We start from the raw sequence: 19,181 nt of genomic DNA, 5'->3' as shown, positions 1-19,181 counted from the left end.
GTGCTGTACATAGATTTGGCAGATGCTATGGATCCCTAATAGGAAGTGCTTGCAATGCCATTGTTTTATGCTGAAGAACGGGGTGTGAAGAACTTGCTGTACATTTTAGACCACTAACGGTGTATAGCCATATCCGCTGCAGATTTAGATCGGCGCAGCTTTATCTTTGGGATAAATCCTGATTGTAAGTTGCCCATATCCAATGTGGGTCTCTGTTCTGGAGAAGCTTATTATCACATGAATTGCTATGAAGCTCCCCCTTTCCTGAAGCCTCAGTGTATCGGATGGGGGCCTCAGGTACACAGAATAGGAATGACAACATGTACGAGACGGCATTAACCCTTCGTGCGCCCTTGGGACACGACGCAGTGGACTTCTTTGATCTGTTCTATTTTCTTGCAGGTGTGTTACCGCCGCAGTGGACACAATGAAATGGACGAGCCCATGTTCACCCAGCCGCTGATGTGCAAGCAGATCCACAAGCAGGTTCCGGTTCTGAAGAAGTACGCGGACAGGCTGATCTCAGAGGGCATTGTTTCCCTGCAGGAGTTTGAGGTATCATTATCCCCGTCCGGCCACTTACAGAGAGAGGGGTTTCATTACCCAAGTATTCAAATATTTGATGATAGATAGTGTGCCTATATCCCTCTGAATACTGTATTATAAAGCATTGGTCCCTATGTGATCTGAGTGATTTCCCCAGATTTAGAATTCCCATGTAACTATTTTAAGCTTATTTGAATTCCTAATGCTAATCAAGGCAAGCTCAAAACCCGTGTGTGTGTGTGTGTGTGTGTGTGTGTGTGTGTGTGTGTGTGTGTGTGTGTGTATCATTCACACCACAATCTACTGGAAGGATGTTCCATGCAAGTACTCCTTTTCCTTACATTTAACCTAAACAACAGAATCGCTTTTCATGTAAAGACTCTCCTCTATTCTTCAATGAAGTTATTAAAAGCAAATGGGCAAAACATAGCACGGTTAAGCTTATCCCGTTTCTCTGCTTCCGTGACTCTTTCCTTTTACCATTATGCTGTAGACCTCCGAAGATATGCACTTGTATGTCTGTAACATTGGATCTATGTACGTCAATGTCTGTCATTCTTAAGGAGATCTGAAATACCGAGCGCTTCCATCCCTGTGTGTTTTCCCAAATCCTTTTTTTTTTTTGCTTGGAAATGGGCAGTAAAATGTGTTGTCGCAACTTTCTGGGGAAGTGAAGCATCCGCGCAGGATGGTAAAATCCCAACCGTTTACTATTTCAAATGATTAGGTAATAAGTGGTGTCCCTGGTTTCATTTAACGAAATTAACTATTAGTAAAAAAACGTGTACACTGTGTTATGCAGATTTGGAAGTTTTAAAGTTCTAGAGTAGGGCTGGCCAACTCCAGTCTTCAAGGGCCACCAACAGGCCAATTCCATCCCTGCATCAGCACAGATGGCTCAGTTGTTGACTGAACCACTGATTGAGCCACCTGTGCTGAAGCAGGGATATCTTTAAAACCTGACCTGGTGGTGGCCCTTGAGGACTGGTATCGGCCAGCCCTACTCTAGAGTAATATTAAAAGAAATTAGGATTATTGGGTTTGGCGTTTTTTAAACCAGCACTTTCACAACTTTCTCCCCTCCGAGCATCAGTAAATTGAATAAATCATGTCTGATGTTTAGGAATGGCGCGGATAAAAAGATTGATTTGCGTTGTCATTAGCACCCACATAAACCATGCTCCGTACAATGACTGGAAGAGGATCAGTGCAGAGATCGAAGCACAGTCTGGAGATGAGAAGTTAGGAACCATCGCCACACAAATAGGTGTTTAGTTCTGTTTGCTTTGAATGTACAGTATCCGTTAAAACCTCTACATCGTTTGCCATATATTGAGTTCAAAAGTTAACCAGCAGATAAAGCACAAGTCGTGCAAATATCATGATGGTTACTGCTGGCTTTCTGTTGAATATTACCAGTAAAAGTGCCCAAGAATAAATGATCAACTCAATACGCTCGTTGAATAGTTTTACTTGATGATGTTTAAAACCCAACAACCACGAGAATCGTGCATCCAGCATGTTGTCATTACATATTGTAGTATATTCAAATGTAAATAAGCTGTATATGTTTGTAGATGGGAAAAGAGAGAGTTCCTATCAGCAGATTCTCCCCTAGAGAGGGGAGAGAACGGAAGGCCCAATAGTATGCACTCATACCGCTCAAGTCAAAGTTTAGTTGTATATTGGTGAGAGCCCAATCAATGATGGATAGGCTGAGTAGCGGATAGTAACTGGCAAATAATATGGTATTGCCAATGGTGATAACACCAGAAAGTATCCACCAATAGATAGATGAATCCGTAAAAGGTAGTAATGGGATAATGGGCCCTGGAGAAATGAAACCAGGTAAAGTTCACTAAACAGGAGTATGAATCATATTAAAAATATTATAATAATGGCTATTAAAAGAAAAGATACAACATAAAAAGGCAAACAATGATAAACAGCTGCATGAAGCGCAGAACAAGTATCTAAGACACCTTGTAACTAGTGTATCTGGGCAACTAATAAACACGAGAGATTGGTTCACACATAGGGGCCTATGCAGAGAGCAGCGGTAGAAATAATTGGATAGTTTTAGAAAAACTAGATTTAATGGAGAGTTTTATTCTCCATATGCAGAAATGGGCGAAATCCGCTATTTTTAGCATTACTGCATGTGGAGAATTGTAAATGAGGAGATGCGCGCAGCTGAAAGGGGAAAAAAAAAATCGCGCATTTTTTTTTTTCCCCCTAAAGCTGGCGAGCTCCTGCTTCTTGCCAACTTTAGTTGGCGGAGAAAATTGTAGAAAATCGCGCCAAAAACAGCCGCTAGATGGTGAGCGCGCCTTTCTGAATTCGGATATTTTTCAGACTGGCGAGATGTAGTTTCTCGCCAGCCGCGCGGCGAGATTTTCAAATAGGAAAAAAAAAATGGCGCTTTTTTCCTACCTCGCCATTTTCAGCTGTTTTTAGCGCGATTTTCTCCGGAAAATGGCGAGATTGTAAATAGCGCTGCTCTCTGCATGAGGCCCATAGTCTTTATTTCCTGCACGGCCGTTAGGGATGGTAACACAACACAAAGGCTAACTGAATGATATGTTTCTCTTGTTGGCAGGAAGAGATTGCAAAGTATGATAAGATCTGCGAAGAAGCTTATACTCAGTCAAAAGATAACAAAATTCTCAATATAAAGCACTGGTTGGACTCCCCTTGGCCGGGTAAGTTAGGTGATCTTCTGCGTTCAGAAAGTAACAAACTGTCATGCGCTCAGGCAATGAACAGTTGCAGGAGCTGACAGCGGGTATATGAGCATATGACAGTGGGAGCATAAGTCGGAGGGCGATGTGTGGGACCACAATGAAGGTCGGGGCTCAGGGGCAAAACGCTTACCCCTATTGGCTCTTCCGTCCTGGATCCCAGCTTTCGTTGACTGTTGCTCCCGTCGCGTGCGTATGAAGTGGAAATGAAGCTATGATGAATGGAGAACGGCGCCACAGCAACAGATGGTCAAAATTCTCTGAAGTTCCGGTATAAAACAAGCTTTATTGGTACATGGCACACACAAGGAAGCAGGCTAACATCACCACCTCCTCCTCTACGCGTTTCATGCTGGAGAGCGCTTCGTCTTCAAGAAGCGAATTTTGACCATCTGTTGCTGTGGCGCCGTTTTCCATTCATCAGATGTTCTGCGTTAGAACATCATTACTTTAGTTTTTCTGGGTACTGTGCCCTCTTCCTCTTGACTTCCAACTTTAATCACCGGGGAAGGTGCAAAAAAATATTAATTGTCTGAAAAGGCGAATCATTTAGTCTCGCCAAAATATGCAATCCGTGCATTGTACACGCTCTGATTCTTCTGTACTCGTCACGTGCTCACGGGGGCTTTTCTTACCTGCAGGCTTCTTCACTTTGGAAGGAGAGCCAAAGAGTATGACCTGCCCCCCAACAGGGATTCCCGAGGACACGTTGACCCATATCGGCAGCGTGGCCAGTTCTGTGCCGGTGGAGGATTTTGAAATCCACGGAGGTGAGCTGACATCATGAGGTCTCACTATTGTGAGGCTATAAGTCGCTGGCGTGGCTTGTTTTTAATTGTGCATCTTTAAGTTGTGTAGCAGTGAAGAGGAAACTGCTAGGTCAGTTGAGAAGCACCTCTGGAGTTTATCATGGAGATAACGGTCTTTCAAATTCTAATATGAAAGGGCCACAATTCCTGTGATCTGTTTCATTAGAGCAGGGGGGCTCAACTCCAGTGCTCAACCCCCCCCCCCCCCGCCACCCCAACATGTCAGGTTTTCAGGATATCCCATCTTCAGCACAGGTGGCTCACGACTGAGCCTCTGATTGAGCCACCTGGACTGGAGGTGAGCACCCCGGCATTCAAGTATTGTTTCGGATTAGTACAACTTGAGGTGGTAACATTATAAGTCCGTAATGGAAAGAACATTAGGAACACTGCTTCTCAGTGCTAAGGTGGCCAAGGGCAGAGTTCATGGGGGTTATTCATTAAGCTGCGATAGTGCCGATTGGGACACTATTGCATTGTGTCTCCTATTGAAGTCGATGAGTCTCCTTGCGATCTGCACTGTTGCCATTTTAATGAATAAGATTTCTTTAACATTAAATTACCTGGACACATTTTCAAGCCATTCTGATGAAAAGTAAAGTTAATTTCTACCCACAAGATCCACTTTTCAGCATGCATTAACTTGAGAAAGTATCCTCCAAAATACAGGGGTAATAAATATTTGGGAGGAAAAAGTAATACCAGTTACGATGTTTAGTGGGGTTTCCCACTGTGTCCCTGTATTCTGTTTGTTAGATGCATGATTATTTACCATGGCTGAACCAACTTTATCTTTTGATGTGTGGCTGTAATATACACGTTCTCATTTCAGAAAGGTTCTGGCAATAACTGTGTTATATCTGCTTTGTTGTTGCGTTCGGCACACACTTTAAAGCAGCAATCAAAGCTGCTTCCCCCCCTCCTTCAATATGTTCATCAATACAATCCACACAAATAAGTAATTAGCTAAGTTGCAGTTCGATCCGTTCTCCTGGGATTGATCGGAGATTTGGCTCAGGGGTTCACTAAATGGCTGTCAGTAGAGCAGAAGAGGATCAAAGATGTAAAGTTCTGTGGGGAAGATCATGTGACCAGGCAGTCACTAGATACAATTGGTGCACTGCTAGAGAGAGGGCAGGGCTCAAAAAGGGGCGAGCCAGAGCCTGTTTCAGAAGAAGAAGGGGATGTGCATTATAATACGTTGCTTGTTACATTATAAAAATGTCATTCAGGGTTTTTTGTTTTTTATATTACAGGAAGGGGATGTGACTTTGTAAATGGTTGCTATTGAAACAAAAAATGCTTGTTACATTATAATACATTAAAAATGTAATTGAGTTGTTGTTTTTTAAACAAAACAAAAAAATGCTGCAATAATTTTCTTATAGTACAGAACTGATTTATTAAAGAAAACACACTTAGGATATTGTTTTGTCTGCAGCTTTAAGAAAGGGGTCCATGGGACATAGGGCCATAATTGCTAAGCGGTGCTATGCCATAAGACTCCTTCCTGCACTGGAAGATAATATATGGCCCTTTATGTTGAACGTGTTCCCTTAGCTGTCTTCTGGCAGCAGAAGGTAACTTAGCAAGTAGCACTGCTTAGTAAACTTTGCCCATAATGTCTTCAGGCTTATTAAATGATGTCATGGAAATAGGGTTGCTAATTGCTATTTTAACATTACAGGGTTATTTAATGGAACTTTTCCATCACTTATTAATTACAAAACCCATGTGGTGTGCGCAGCCTTTCAGAAGGCTGTGGCCTTTCACTTGTGATGAAGTTTAAATTTAACATCAAACTATTTGGGTGGAGAGTGAACAACATAGGTGGTGTTAATTAGAATTGAAGCTGTAATCAAATAATACATGTTAGTCCCCTCTGGCTCTGCTAGTTTTATTACCTATTAAGCAATCCTTACACTTTGTTCACTTAGCCGAGGTATACATCGGCCTATCCTTTCTCCAGATACTTTGGTGGGAAGATGTCGTGTACGTGACGAATTAATAGGGAAAATGTTTATTCCTGGGTAGATTCTGTCCTGCGTCAGTAAGTCTTGGTAACTGACCACCTTTTTCTAATCTGTATTTGCCCATTTTTTTTCTATCCGAAATTATTCTCCAGCCCTCTCGATGTACTCACAATGTCCTGTAGTTCACACTTTACGCACCTCACATTTGCACGTTATGATTCTGGTTGTGGAAGGTTTCCATTTCACTTTTATAAACTGATTAGGATTTAAAAAAAATTAAATAAAGTGAGAGTATCAACAAGGTGCAGAAGGGAAGCAAACAAAACCAATGGTGAAGGAAAACCTTTTCCTTGCCTAGGCTCCAGAACTGAAAGGAACCTTTCCTCTGCCAAGAGAGCTGAAGGCCTTGTGACTGGATATACACACATCTGCACCGTATTGCAGCAGACTCCCCCGGGAAGCTTTCACGCACTGCTACTCGTTATCACTGATTTTTGTTGAACTTACAGGCCTGGTAAACGAAAGAAATGAAACGTAACGCAAGCCAGGTTTCAAATCCTTTGTCTCAATTTATTACTCATAGGGTAATGACTTTTATACCAGAAAAAGAAGATATTGATTAGAGGCGTAACATAGGCGTAACATAGGCGTAACATAGGCGTAACATAGGCGTAACATAGGCGTAACATAGGCGTAACATAGGCGTAACATAGGCGTAACCTGGGTGTGTCTTGGGCGTAGCTTTGATTAGATGCGTGATTTAGGGGCAGGACGTATTAGTGGCATGATTTTGGGACGTGTTTTTCCCAATTGTAAGGAATCCGCTCCGCGGTTTACTGGTTGCCTTACCTTGCAGACGTGTGCAGTCCTGGAGCACCTCTCCTGATGTTTGCTGCAGCCTGGATTCACTCACCAAAGCAATACACACTCCCTCTGGTATCTATTGCAGCTGTGCAGCCTATCACTGCAACCTAGACTTGCATTCACTCATTGGAGCAGTACCTTCACACCCCCGCTGGGGATTGGCCCGCTGGCCTTTAAGTATTGCTTTCCCATAATGCTCCTTGCCGAGCATAGTCCTTACTGGATGTCAACTGTTTTGCCACAAGCTCTCGCTTGTTCCCCTTTGCTGATACCAGGTCTCGCCCTGCGTCCTTCAGCTTCCTTCAAGCCGTTTGTTCTCCAATGCTGATTCCAGGTTACGTCCTGCATCCTTCAGCTCCCTTCAAGCCGCTTGTTCCCCTGTGCTGAAGCAGAGATTCGTTCCTGCGTCCTTCAGCCTCCTGGATTCCTGCACTAAGTAGCGGTTTCGTCCCTGCGTTCTGCAGTCTCCTGGATTCCTGCACTGAAGCGGAGGTTTCCCTGTATCTACAGCTTCCTGGTTCCTGGGGCCTACTCTTTCCCTAATATAGAGAGGCCGTGTCCTGGTTCCTGCGCTGAAACAGTGGATTCCCTTGCCCGCTCAGGACTTTTGCGCTGTAGCACTGGTGCACCCGTGCAGCAAGACGGTGTGCTATCCTGGTCTGCCTACCATCTCCTGTGACCAGCACCATGGGCCATGGTCGTCGCTCGCGCAAAGGCCAACCCCGCGCTCCTAAGCTAAAGCGGGTTTCTCCTATCTCCTTATTGCCGAACTCTTGCATGAACAATGTTTATCCTGACGTCTCCTGTTCTGACCCTGGCTTGTACAACGACGATGCTGTCTTCTCCAATCCTGATCCTGCGACATATGACTACGAACTGCGCAATCCGGATCAGCCTGCGCGGTCTCAGGTCGGTGCTTTTACAACCCCACCTCAGCCTCGCGGTCCGACCCTGGTTTGTGGCGAGCAGAACCCTGACAGTATGCTCGGCCGCACAAACTCGGACCCCGCTGAGGTGTGGGTTGGTAAGTTTTTTCCTAAAAACCTGTCCCAGCCTGTAGACCAGTCCCAGTTTGAGGATAATTATTTGTGCGATATGATACCTCTGATGGAAGATCCGTTTATGTTGGAGGGCTTGACTCCCTTGCAAAAGAAATGACGTAATAATCTGGTTTATAAGGCTTACTGCCTCAGAGACTTAAAACAGTATCTGGCCCGTCTTTTGGCCATTACTAACATTGCTTGCTCCCCTGATTCCCCTTTAACTGGGGAGGAGCTGAGTCCTGTGGAACTGGTCAACGCCTGTAGTAGACTCAATGCCCTGACTTTATCCTTGGACATTCCTATAGTATTCCCGGAACCTTCCGTCATGGTGGCTCTCGCTCACGAGACGCTGCATGTACTTTCCCGTGCATTGGATGATTGCTTGTTAAAACAGGATCGTCTCTTAGCCGCTCACGCCGTCGTTTGGCGGTATCCCTCGGCTACCAGTCCTGTTGCTAAACCGGGGGACGTATCTCTCTCTCCGGGAGATGACCAAACAGAACTATTACCAATATCTCCCAACGTAGTAACTGCCACAGTCCCAAGCTCTGATTGTATGCCCGGGTTCCCTTACACTAATGATATGTCTACATTAACCCCTGCCGATCAGTCCTGTGAGGTCCCCTTGGAGAACACATATGTGTCACTAACTAACACTAAGGTTCTTGTATCAGAGAATAAGTCCCTTAGTTCTCCTATTTCTAGCTTTGAATCCCTCTCTCTAGGTCTTGAGGGTTTTCCAGCTTTAAACTCTGCTAGACAGTCCTGCGCGCTTTCCCCGTCAGAGAAAGAATCCCTAAGTTCTGTTCCCAGGGTTATTTCTGTATTAACCTCTGTGGGGCAGCTCTCTGAGTTTCCTTTGGTAAATCCCTGTTCTCTGTCAGCCACGGTCACGCCCCTAGCTTCAGACGAGAGATTCCTGCTCTCTTCTAATACAGAGAAAAGGTTACCTATGTATTACTCTCAGGCAATGTCTGCATTAACCCCTGTAAATTCTTGCTGCCTCCAAGTTAATGCCTTCGTTGTAGCCTCAGAGAATGAGTCCACAAGTCAGACAGCAGAGGTTGCATTGAGGGATTCCCATAACCGTACGGAGTCTCTAGATATTCTTTGCTATAAATCCCCTGCTTCAGCTCAAGTTTCCGCAGTTTCGTCTCCGGAGACTTCGGCTAAAGTTCTGGTTCCTGTTAAATGTATTCAGGAGTCAGGTTTTTCCCTAAGCTTAGTCGCAGAGTTCCTTCTCCCGGGTATTTCACTGAACCAGCCTGTCGCCCACATAGCGGTGATCCCTGCTTCAGCGCATAGTTCCCACATTATGGAGTCTGCAGTAAGTTCTGGTTTCCCAGACATCCCTTACCAAATACCTACTTCAGAGACCAGTACAGTTATGATTAACCCCCGTGTACTGTCTGAGTTCTCCTCCTCTTTAAGCTTAGGGTTAAAGGCATACAGTAGTCTGTATGTCTCTCCTGGGGTTCATATTGTGTTCCCAGGAATGTTTGCGGACGCACGGTTTTCTCCCAAAAGTGACGCTTTTTCATATAGATCAGTAAAAAGCTTGCATACTGTTTCCCTTTTCGCTGAATTGTGTCTTACTAGTTTTGAGACTCTGAGAGGTAATGATTCTCCTTCTGATTCTGAGGCTCTTTCTATAAGGGGTATCCTGTCTGGGGGCTCTCCTGATTTCTCTCTCCAGGCTAATCCTTTGGGGATCAGCATATCTGCGGTCACTCCCTTAGTACTGTCTGAGGACACCATGCACATATTACAAGTCCTGGGGTTTAAATCTGAGCTTTTTAGCTGTCCTGCCTTTGCTGAAACCCAGTCCCTCAATACTGTGTCTAAATATGTCCCAGCAAACATGGGGTTACTCGGGGGGGAGATTAAAGCTCCTGTCTTAAAGGGTATTTTTTCTCACATGTCCAGCAAATTTAGAATCTCAGTAAGTGTTTCTATGTCACTTATCAATACATCTGATTTTTTCCCTAATCAAACCCAGATACCCTCACTATCGGTTAGGAGTCCTGTGATCAGAGATTTTGCACTAGAAAACACACCAATTCATGTTTTTGTCAGGTTAGGTACCCCTGTGGTTAGGGCCATTGCAGTTTTAGAGAAGACTCTTTGTACTCCTAAGGTGCATGTCATTAAGAGTTTTCATAGTTCATACTTGCTGCTTGTTGATTCTCAGGGCCCTGTCTCTGAGGTACAGACTTCAGCTTCTGATGTTAGCTTCCCTCCCACCACTACCCTGGCTCTACCTTTTTCTCAAGCTACTGATTTGAAGATCCCAAGGACTATTCCTGATTCACTGACAATATTATCTCCCAATGAAGATTTCCCAGTATTGGAGAGCTCTACTGTTGTTTGCTTCTCTGCTCCTGCTAAACCATGGTTTTGTCCCTCGGAATTTTCGGTTGCCCCTGTTATTTCCTCTCAGTTGGAAATACTCTGTACGTATCCCAAGATTTCGGTCCCTATGCCTGGTTTACTGCTTGCCTTGTCACCTTCCATACCAATACCGGGAGATGCTTCTAACCAGCCTATACCCTTACTAACCATTACCTGGGAGCCTTCTAGAGGAAAAATTCCTCGCAAATTCCAACATGCAGTGGTCAGCCAAGACTTTTTCTGTTACAAAGTTCCTCCTGGTGTATTCGATCAACTATCAGGGCCGCTGATCCTAGATTCAGGTTCCTTTATTAAAGACTGGGCTTTCAGTGGGGGTTCTTCTACCGTTTCTGCTCTGGAACTCTCTGGTTCTTCACAGTCCTGGATTTCCAAGTCATTTTGCGGGGCGAGCCATGTACCAAGGATGTTTCTTCTACCACTCTCATTTCCTAGAACTGTACTCACCAAGGAACTGCTCGTTTATGGATCCCCTTTCCACCTAAAGAACTTTAGGAACAACTCGATGTCTCCGAGACCCATGGATGGTCCTGTCTGGCCGCAGTTCTCACCGTGGGGTGGGGGTACACTAAGGAGTAACCACGAGTCTCTGGACCACGACTCTACGCCCAATCCTAGACGGTTCAGCAACAATTCCCGGTCCCCCAACTCTATGTGTGCTCATGTTCGCCCGGAGGTCTCGCGTGAAGGGGGGGGTACTGTAAGGAATCCGCTCCGCGGTTTACTGGTTGCCTTACCTTGCAGACGTGTGCAGTCCTGGAGCACCTCTCCTGATGTTTGCTGCAGCCTGGATTCACTCACCAAAGCAATACACACTCCCTCTGGTATCTATTGCAGCTGTGCAGCCTATCACTGCAACCTAGACTTGCATTCACTCATTGGAGCAGTACCTTCACACCCCCGCTGGGGATTGGCCCGCTGGCCTTTAAGTATTGCTTTCCCATAATGCTCCTTGCCGAGCATAGTCCTTACTGGATGTCAACTGTTTTGCCACAAGCTCTCGCTTGTTCCCCTTTGCTGATACCAGGTCTCGCCCTGCGTCCTTCAGCTTCCTTCAAGCCGTTTGTTCTCCAATGCTGATTCCAGGTTACGTCCTGCATCCTTCAGCTCCCTTCAAGCCGCTTGTTCCCCTGTGCTGAAGCAGAGATTCGTTCCTGCGTCCTTCAGCCTCCTGGATTCCTGCACTAAGTAGCGGTTTCGTCCCTGCGTTCTGCAGTCTCCTGGATTCCTGCACTGAAGCGGAGGTTTCCCTGTATCTACAGCTTCCTGGTTCCTGGGGCCTACTCTTTCCCTAATATAGAGAGGCCGTGTCCTGGTTCCTGCGCTGAAACAGTGGATTCCCTTGCCCGCTCAGGACTTTTGCGCTGTAGCACTGGTGCACCCGTGCAGCAAGACGGTGTGCTATCCTGGTCTGCCTACCATCTCCTGTGACCAGCACCATGGGCCATGGTCGTCGCTCGCGCAAAGGCCAACCCCGCGCTCCTAAGCTAAAGCGGGTTTCTCCTATCTCCTTATTGCCGAACTCTTGCATGAACAATGTTTATCCTGACGTCTCCTGTTCTGACCCTGGCTTGTACAACGACGACGCTGTCTTCTCCAATCCTGATCCTGCGACATATGACTACGAACTGCGCAATCCGGATCAGCCTGCGCGGTCTCAGGTCGGTGCTTTTACAACCCCACCTCAGCCTCGCGGTCCGACCCTGGTTTGTGGCGAGCAGAACCCTGACACCAATACAGGCAATGTCACAATACATATCTTATTCATTCTGTTATCAAAAGAGACCTTGAATCTCTAGCAACTAAGTTATACGATTTTGCCTCTTTCAGAGAACCAGTCTTTTGTATATTTGACTAAAAGAGCAGGAAACTGACAATACAAAAAGTATCTTAGCAATATCCTGAGCAGGGAGAAAGGAAATGTAATTTGGCAGAAACTGAGTGCATTAAGAATTATATTTCAGCAAAAGGCTGACTACAGAATCTTAACTGGTTATGAATAGACAAAATGGATGCTTAACACAAGTGCAGATTCTGGTCTGACCTACTGGTCCTAACAAACGGTCATTTTCTGAATCTGGAAGGTGGAAGACCCAGGGAAAATGTGGGGAAGTTCTACACGGAAAGAGTGGTAGATTAATGGATTAGCTTCCCAGCAGTGGTGGTAGAGGCTGGTACAGTAAAGGAATTAGAAACGGCTTGGGATAGACCTAAGAATATCCTAAAAGTGAAAGAAATGCAGGATCTAATGGCAGGAAACTGGACAGACTGGGGGAGCCCAAGGGGTTCCTATCTGCTGTTAGTTTCTATGTTTCTAACTTATGTTTACCCCAATTCCAGGACTTTCTAGGATTTTGAAAGGGAGAATGGAAATGACAAAGAGTCGCATTGTTGACTGGGCACTGGGTGAATACATGGCGTTTGGCTCTCTGCTGAAGGAAGGAATTCATGTCCGGCTTAGTGGGCAAGATGTAGAAAGGGGAACCTTTAGGTAAGTATCCATACTGTGCATACATTCATGATGCTTCTGCTTAATGCCCTTTTATTTTAAGGTTACTTGATTTCCTTTATGCCTCACGTGACACTACTTCAAATATATGTGTTGACCTGTCAGGGTCTATATCAGCAGATGTCCACAGTTCTCTAATATTGCATCTGAGCCCCAGGTTCTTATGCACATGCAATTCTGTATGTATTTAGTCCAAGTTAAGGTGCACTCACCATAAGGCAAATGCCACGGGGGCACTGCAAAAGTAGTACTGTTGGATGCAGACCCACCGGTATCATCGATGGTGGAGAGAGAGACACGCCAGTGCTCTTCCAGAAATCATACATTTATTACAGTGTGATCAAGCGATCCGAAACGTTAATAATACTGGAATTCATTTTACGATTTCTGGAAGACCACAGGAGTGCCTCTATCTCACCTCTGTCTATGGGATTTAACATGGTAGTCCCCCAAATATCCTTTCCTATGGGAAATCTAATTTGGAAGGAGAGCGGCAATGTTGATCTTGTAACCGCAGCTCTGTAACCTACGGTACGGGCGTCGGCTCCTTGTGACCTTGGGATAGTCCCTTTTATCTCCCAGCGCCTCAGGCAACAAAAGCATAGATCGTAAGCTCTATGGGGCAGGGACTGTGTCTGTAAATATCCTATGTATAATGCTGCTTACCGTGCACTATATTGAAATTGTGAAACGCTTTGAGTCCCATTTGGGAGAAAAGCGCTATATGAAATAAAGCTGTTGCCATACTGCTCCAAGCAAGGTTTTGGGGTCCGGTCTTTGAGGGGGGGGCTGCATGGCATGAGATCTGCAGCCGAGTTCATCAATTATAAGTTGTGGTTTTTAATCTCATTTTTAAATTTTTTTTTTACATTTTTCTGTTACTGACATTCTGAATCACAATCTGTTTCGCCCGGGAAACGTCAGATTGACAGAGCTCTGACTTTCACTTACTTAACCCAGACCCATCCCACCTCTCCTTAATTATGCTATTAATCGGCACATATTTGAAAGAGCAATTTGTCCCTGACATGCATTACAGGAGAGGAGACCCAGTGCTTTAATGTTGCTTAACACTGGCGGTTACATAGCAGGTAATACACATAATAGGTATTATCAGTGTAATAGTTCAGTCTGCCTGAGCGCTCGTAGAGCTGAACATATTGGTGTGATTCAGTCAGTTAGCCTCACTCATTACTCAGGGAGTTAATGGATTACAGTAATTGCTTCAGTCATCTCTGTTTTCATAATGTGCCTCAGCGTCCCATTCTAATGCTGATTAATGAACCCTCTGAGCTCGGGAGGAGGAGGAGGAGGGGCGGAAATTTCTGCTGCTCTGATATGTCCGTAGAACGCGCTGGAAAAGGCAAACTGCAATAGTGGTGTAATAGCAGGGTGGGGGAACACAATGTATATAAATCCATTGCCTCTACCGCACTTTGATCCACAGCTTCGGTTTTCCATGTACAAATCCATTTTGGGATAGTTGTATTCCATTCTCTTGGTTTATTTGTAATACAGGCATACCCCGCATTAACGTACGCAATGAGTCCAGAGCATGTATGTAAAGCGAAAATGTACTTAAAGTGAAGCACTACCTTTTCTCCACTTATTGATGCATGTACTGTACTGCAATCGTCATATACGTGCATAACTGATGTAAATAACGCATCTGTAACAGGCTCTATAGTCTCCCCGCTTGCGCACAGCTTCGGTACAGGTAGGGAGCCGGTATTGCTGTTCAGGACATGCTGACAGGCGCATGCGTGAGCAGCCATTTTCCTATTGAGCGATATGTACTTACTCGCGAGTGTACTTAAAGTGAGTGTCCTTAAACCGGGGAATGCCTGTAATGGACTATGTTGCTACTAATACGAAGTCATGCACATTATAGAGACATAGGTGTCACTGTCCAAAAGACCTTGCAATTTATAGTCACTCCTCAATATTAATACCCATTAAGTGAGTGGTTCTCAACGCCAGTCCTCAAGACCCCCCAACGGGCCCGGTTTTGAGGATATCTTGGCTTCAGCACAGGTGGCCCAGTCTTTGACTGAGCCACTGATTGAGCCACCTGTGCTGAAGCTGGGATATCCTTAAAACTTGACCTGTTGGTGGGTCTTGAGGACTGGAGTTGAGAATCCCTGCTTTAAGTTATTACGTCTTTTTGGTTCTGGTTGCGTCGGTAATGCATGGCAAAAAATCCATTGCAGGAGTGGAAGTACCTGCCCGCCAACTGGGGGGGTGGGTGGCATTTTAGTACATGTGGATGCATTGGCACCCTGATAAAGTAACATTACTCAATTACCTTGTACTTAATAATGGGCTTTAAATGCAGGAAAGTTTGTGAGCTCATACCAATTGCTTGACAGTTGCCATGATACTCAAAGTACAAAGTGATCGAGAAAATGAGGAGCTAATAGTAGTATTACACAATGTGATAATAAGTGACAGTTTGGTCAAATAGCCAAACACTCTTGCAGCCAATAAGATGGAGGTCTTCCAAACCCCAAGGGAATGTGGAAAGAGAAACTCGGGTGCATGGAGCCATCAATTAATATTCTTCATTGAAATCGCAGAGGTGGGACTGGAGAAAACATTACAGAGAGATGAGGACAGCATGAATATATGCAAAATTATTACATATAACCATTTGTAGGGACTCGCTTCTTTTAGGAGAGACACTTCCATTGCAAAACTCCACAAAAGGAGTTGATCTATGTGGTATTTCTAACATACCAGCCAATTTTGGAACATTCCAAGGTGTTTTTTGTCCCCTTTGGAGTTACTCAATATCTAGTGAGAATATTCCCCATATTTTTCAGGTTATAATTATCAGTCACTTCTGTGGTCCTTCATTTTATTATAACTTTTATTGTATGCATTGATGTATTTTATCATTTGAGGCTTTACTGGTTTGTCAGTCCATATGTAATAAATTTGTATATATTCATCCTGCTGTCCTCATATCTCTATATATTCTCCAGTCCCTCCTCTGCGATTTCAGTGAGGAATACTAATTAATAGCTCTATGCTTCTGAGTTTCTCTATCCTCAAAGTACAATTACTACAGATAGTGTTTAGGTATTACAATATACAGCAAATAAAAATACGCTTGTGAGCGTACTCGCAGGAGTCTGGGTAGTGACATGCAAATGAGAACATACTGTCACCTTTTGCTTCTTGTCCATTTTAACATGGACCCCTATTAGCAGACACAAGTTTAAAGGAGTCAATGTTAAAATGGTCAAGAAGCAGAAAAGTGACGTGCTTTGAGCGCTTGTTTCATTGCAAAGGGGGAAGAGTTGCCCTTTATGTAAAGAACAATGTAAAGGCTACTTTAATACAAGGTACTGAAGAAAAAACTGAGGCACTTTGGGTTACCCTAGAAACAGGCGAGAGTTGTTCTTTGCATTGGGGTGATCAACCGACATCCAGGACAGGAAGCAGAATTAGACAAAGTTTTAATGGAGGACATCACAAATATGGCAATTAAAGGAGAGGTAATAAGTATGAGAGAATTTAATTTGCTTGGTGGGTGTGTTGTAGGTTCAGTCAGAAGCAGAAGATCCTGGATTCCTTGCAGGAGGCATTTCCGAAACATTTGTTCAGAGATCCCACTTGCAAGGAAGCGATACTTCAAACTTACAAATGGGGACATGGTATGGTATGTAATTGTGGGTGAGAACCTGGGTTTCAGTAAACATCAATCAGTGTGGTTTGGGATAAAGAGAAAGGATTGCATCGATGTAAAATGATCCTAAATATAAGAGAGCCCAGGATTAATTAATCTGGGGAGTTACGATAGACAATAGGCAGACTTGGTGAGCCAAATGGTTCTTATCTGCTGTCAAATTCTATGTTTCTATGTACCTTGTGTATCTCCTCTCTTGCATTCGAGAGCTAACCATGGTGAACCATTTCCCCCATGCCTTTTTTCTCTTAAGGCCTTCAGTGGCAGAAGCATTGGATTAATAATGAAGGTGTACCCCCTGACTCCACCTTCTCCTTGTTGTTTCTAGCCATCGTCATCATGTGCTCCATGATCAGGCGGTGGACCGCCGAACTTGTGTCCCAATGAACCATCTCTGGCCAAATCAAGCTCCCTACACGGTGTGTAACAGCTCCCTGTCGGAATATGGTGTCTTGGGTAAGGGAATTCTGCTCTTGGTGACCATCTTATTATAACCACCATTCGTGTCATGTGTCATTTACCTGAAAGAAAAGACGCATCTGTGTGTGTTTGTGCATCCATGTAATCCACGGTTTGGTCATTGCACACAGATTGGTTGCTGCTTATTTAGGGAAAGGTGTAAATGATAAAACACGGGGGACACAATTCCTGCTGTGAGTTTTTTGGGAAGAGTAGATATTTGGACTTTATGTAATAAACTATGCCGGTCATTTGCGAAAGGCCAATTAAAGGCTACAATTTGTATCATAACAGCAGTTAAAAATAATGTGTGATCTAGATTTCTGCTTTGTTTTGATGGGTGTACCTGAACACCTTCTGTTCTGTACAGGTCCTTGTGACTTTTCCCTTCATCATAAAACCTTTCAAAATGGTCATATCTAATAATAATATTAATAATAGCATGTTCTTGTATAGCGCTGCTAATTATACGCAGCGCTTTACAGAATATCTAGCCCACTATCCCTCTAGCTGCAGTAGGCGATTCTTGTATTTATTTGATACATACGATTTTAAAGAAATCTTCCAAAATGTTCCCATATACTGTATAAAGTAAATAAGGTCATTTTGTTCCATCAAAGTGTTTTACTGCATGAATAGAGAATAGGAAGCTGTCCCCATTGAGAATGCATAGCCTCCCCGAAAAGTTAACATCTATCACTCTCTGTGTCTAAATCAGGAGCAGCATATGTTCAGAGAAACCTATTAGCCATATTGCAAATGTTCTCAGCCATGTCTCCCAATCTGCAGAAATGGGCTCGTAATGTTGGAAGTTAAAATTAGACTGGGATTAAAAGCCGCCAGGGGAAATCTCTCTTTGCATACTTTGGGAAAATGGCGGTGCGATATATTTTGTTTTTACAGTTTTTCAGTGCGGCTTCGTTCTGATATAAACAGGCTGTTTGGACACACAATAAGAGTAAATAGTACACAGAACAGGAGTCGTTGGCCCATATTGCTCATGTCTCCGGCTTCCTTTACTGCGTCCAGCACCATATAATGCATCACTTATTCGCTTCTGAAGAAGTTCTTGTTTCTTCCGAGCCTTTTTGAATGTCCGTCCTATATTGGTAATATGTCTTGTTACCTCCTGATCTACCGGTTTGTGATCATTAGCTTCATGTGAAATTAAATAATATATTTCCAATTAATTGTTCTACTCGTTAAAAAAAAATAATTGGAAAAAGAGTCTTTCAAGTTCTTTCAAAATATGTAAGCAACGAATTACATTGTCCAATAAAAGGCACTAACCTGTTCTAAAATAGGCTGAAATGTAAGACAAACCTTCGTGTGTGTGTGTGTGTGTGTGTGTGTGTGTGTGTGTATATGTATTTATTTAAGTATATACATATACACACAGAAGCACAGGATAACAGAACCCAAACAATTTAATCAATAATGATCATTAGAAAACCAGATCAATCTGATTGCATTTTGACTCTTTCGACATTTATAGATTAGTAGGTTTGTGTACGATGACTACACCATAAACCCAGACATTTGTTATTTACTGCCCTAAAGCAGCCAGTGTAAATCCATGCTTTACAAGCACACATCATGCCATCTTTCCAGTCTTCTGTGTACATTGGGCCGTGTTTGCGGATCAAAAAAATCCATAACAAATGAGAACGCCCAGACATATTAAATGACACCGCACACCATTCTGGCTAATTCACACCGCCACGATTGGCTTAATGTGTAACATTGTCTGTGGGTTTCCTTGCTCTTTGCCTCACATTGAAGATACATTTGAGATGCAATTATCTTATAATGCCTACGTTTCCTCTGTCATTTGTGGTCCCACATACCCACTCCCTCGTGCTTCATACACTGCAGTTCGACAGGCAAATAAAGTCTGGCTGGTTTCTCTCCCAGAGGGAATCTGACCTGCTAATACTAGAAATGACAGGTACATGACACCTGCCATTGAGTGCTTACTGGTGACTTCTCTTGGCGCTCGCCTGTGTGCTTTGAATAATAAGTAGCCTGCACCCTGCATGTCGTCCTAACCAGCATGCACTGTACACTTTACAGTCACTATTTCAAAGGATAACGTTCAATCTATTCTGACACTGCAAGAAACCCCCACTTGAAAATA

The 19,181-nt window shown here is 44.0% G+C and overlaps 1 protein-coding gene across 1 annotated transcript in view; it reads left to right on the top strand.

The window, feature by feature from the left end:
- The window catches only part of OGDHL (oxoglutarate dehydrogenase L), a 67,115-nt gene that overhangs the window by 25,784 nt on the left and 22,150 nt on the right, over positions 1-19,181 (top strand). The window contains exons 12-16 of the mRNA XM_075610475.1: positions 403-555; positions 3,146-3,248; positions 3,929-4,057; positions 12,726-12,876; positions 16,914-17,041. Coding sequence (XP_075466590.1) covers positions 403-555; positions 3,146-3,248; positions 3,929-4,057; positions 12,726-12,876; positions 16,914-17,041 — 664 coding nt within the window. The remainder of the gene's footprint in view (positions 1-402; positions 556-3,145; positions 3,249-3,928; positions 4,058-12,725; positions 12,877-16,913; positions 17,042-19,181) is intronic.

The sequence above is a fragment of the Ascaphus truei genome, chromosome 8 (assembly GCF_040206685.1).
Source record: "Ascaphus truei isolate aAscTru1 chromosome 8, aAscTru1.hap1, whole genome shotgun sequence".
NCBI lineage: Eukaryota > Metazoa > Chordata > Amphibia > Anura > Ascaphidae > Ascaphus > Ascaphus truei.
Note: the sequence above shows the minus strand (reverse complement) of the source record. Positions and strands in the feature narration are given on the sequence as shown.